Raw genomic sequence first — 951 nt, 5'->3', positions numbered from 1 at the left:
GGTTTGGAATGGTTCTGGAGCAGAGGGGAGGTTGGAATGGTTCCAGATCTGGAGCTGAGGGGAGGTTAGAATGGTTCTGGATCCAGAGCTGAGGGATGGTTGGAATGGTTCTGGATCCAGAGCTGAGGGAGGGTTGGAATGGTTCTGGATCTGGAGCAGAAGGAGGTTGGAATGGTTCTGGCTCCGGAGCTGAGGGATGGTTGGAACGGTTCCGGCTCCGGAGCTGAGGGAGCGCTGCCGGGTTTTCTCTCGCAGATGCCGGTGTGTTCCTACTACCTGAAAGGGATCTGCAGCAACAGCAACTGCCCCTACAGCCACGTCTACGTGTCCAGGAAGGCAGAGGTGTGCCAGGATTTCCTCAAGGGATATTGTCCCATGGGAGAGAAGGTAAGGAAAGGGTTTATTTAGCCCGGTTTATCCCGGGGTCCGAAGGCAGCATGGGACTGGAAAATGCCCCTGGAGGGGGATGGATGAACAGCAGTCCTGTGGTTTTCCCAAGGAATTGTGGAAAAGGGAGTTTACAGGCAGGGAAAACAAACAAACAAACCCAAAAAAAAAGGATTGAAGTCCAAGGCTTCGTCTGGGGTAAATGTTGTGCTGATGTTTCCTGGGAAGAGCCTTCCCAGGGTGTCCATGTTTCCCATGTCTGGTTGTTCCTGCCTGGAAAATCCTTCCTCTAAAGAGAGGGAAAGGAAAAGGCTTGTGGTTCTCTGGTTTCCATAGGAAATCCGTGGATGTTAAAAGCTTGTTTTCCACGCTGGCTCCGGGATGGGTTTAAAAGTTAAAAGTTAAAATTCCCTGGAATTTTAGGGCTCCTACATGCAAAAAAAAACCCCATGGAATGTCGAGGTTTTTCCAGCATCTTGTGGTTCCCCCATTCTGTGCCAGGGATGAGGGAAGGGGGTGACAGCGAGTTCAGGCCCTCACTGGGGTCCTCAGGAGGATGTGGAG

General features: G+C 51.8%; 1 protein-coding gene across 1 annotated transcript in view; it reads left to right on the top strand.

Annotated features, from left to right (window-relative positions):
• Window positions 1-408, top strand: part of LOC114071581 (zinc finger CCCH domain-containing protein 3-like) — an 11,113-nt gene extending 10,705 nt beyond the window's left edge. Inside the window, exon 5 of the mRNA XM_027909425.1 lies at window positions 256-408. Within this exon, the coding sequence (XP_027765226.1) occupies window positions 256-408 (153 nt within the window). The remainder of the gene's footprint in view (window positions 1-255) is intronic.
• The last annotated feature ends 543 nt before the right edge of the window (window positions 409-951 follow it).

This window comes from Empidonax traillii, unplaced genomic scaffold, assembly GCF_003031625.1.
Source record: "Empidonax traillii isolate 1590-97213 ecotype Southwest subspecies unplaced genomic scaffold, ASM303162v1 scaffold2119:size37521, whole genome shotgun sequence".
Lineage (NCBI taxonomy): Eukaryota > Metazoa > Chordata > Aves > Passeriformes > Tyrannidae > Empidonax > Empidonax traillii.
The sequence above is the reverse complement of the archived record's forward strand: the minus strand, read 5'-3'. Positions and strand labels throughout refer to the sequence as shown.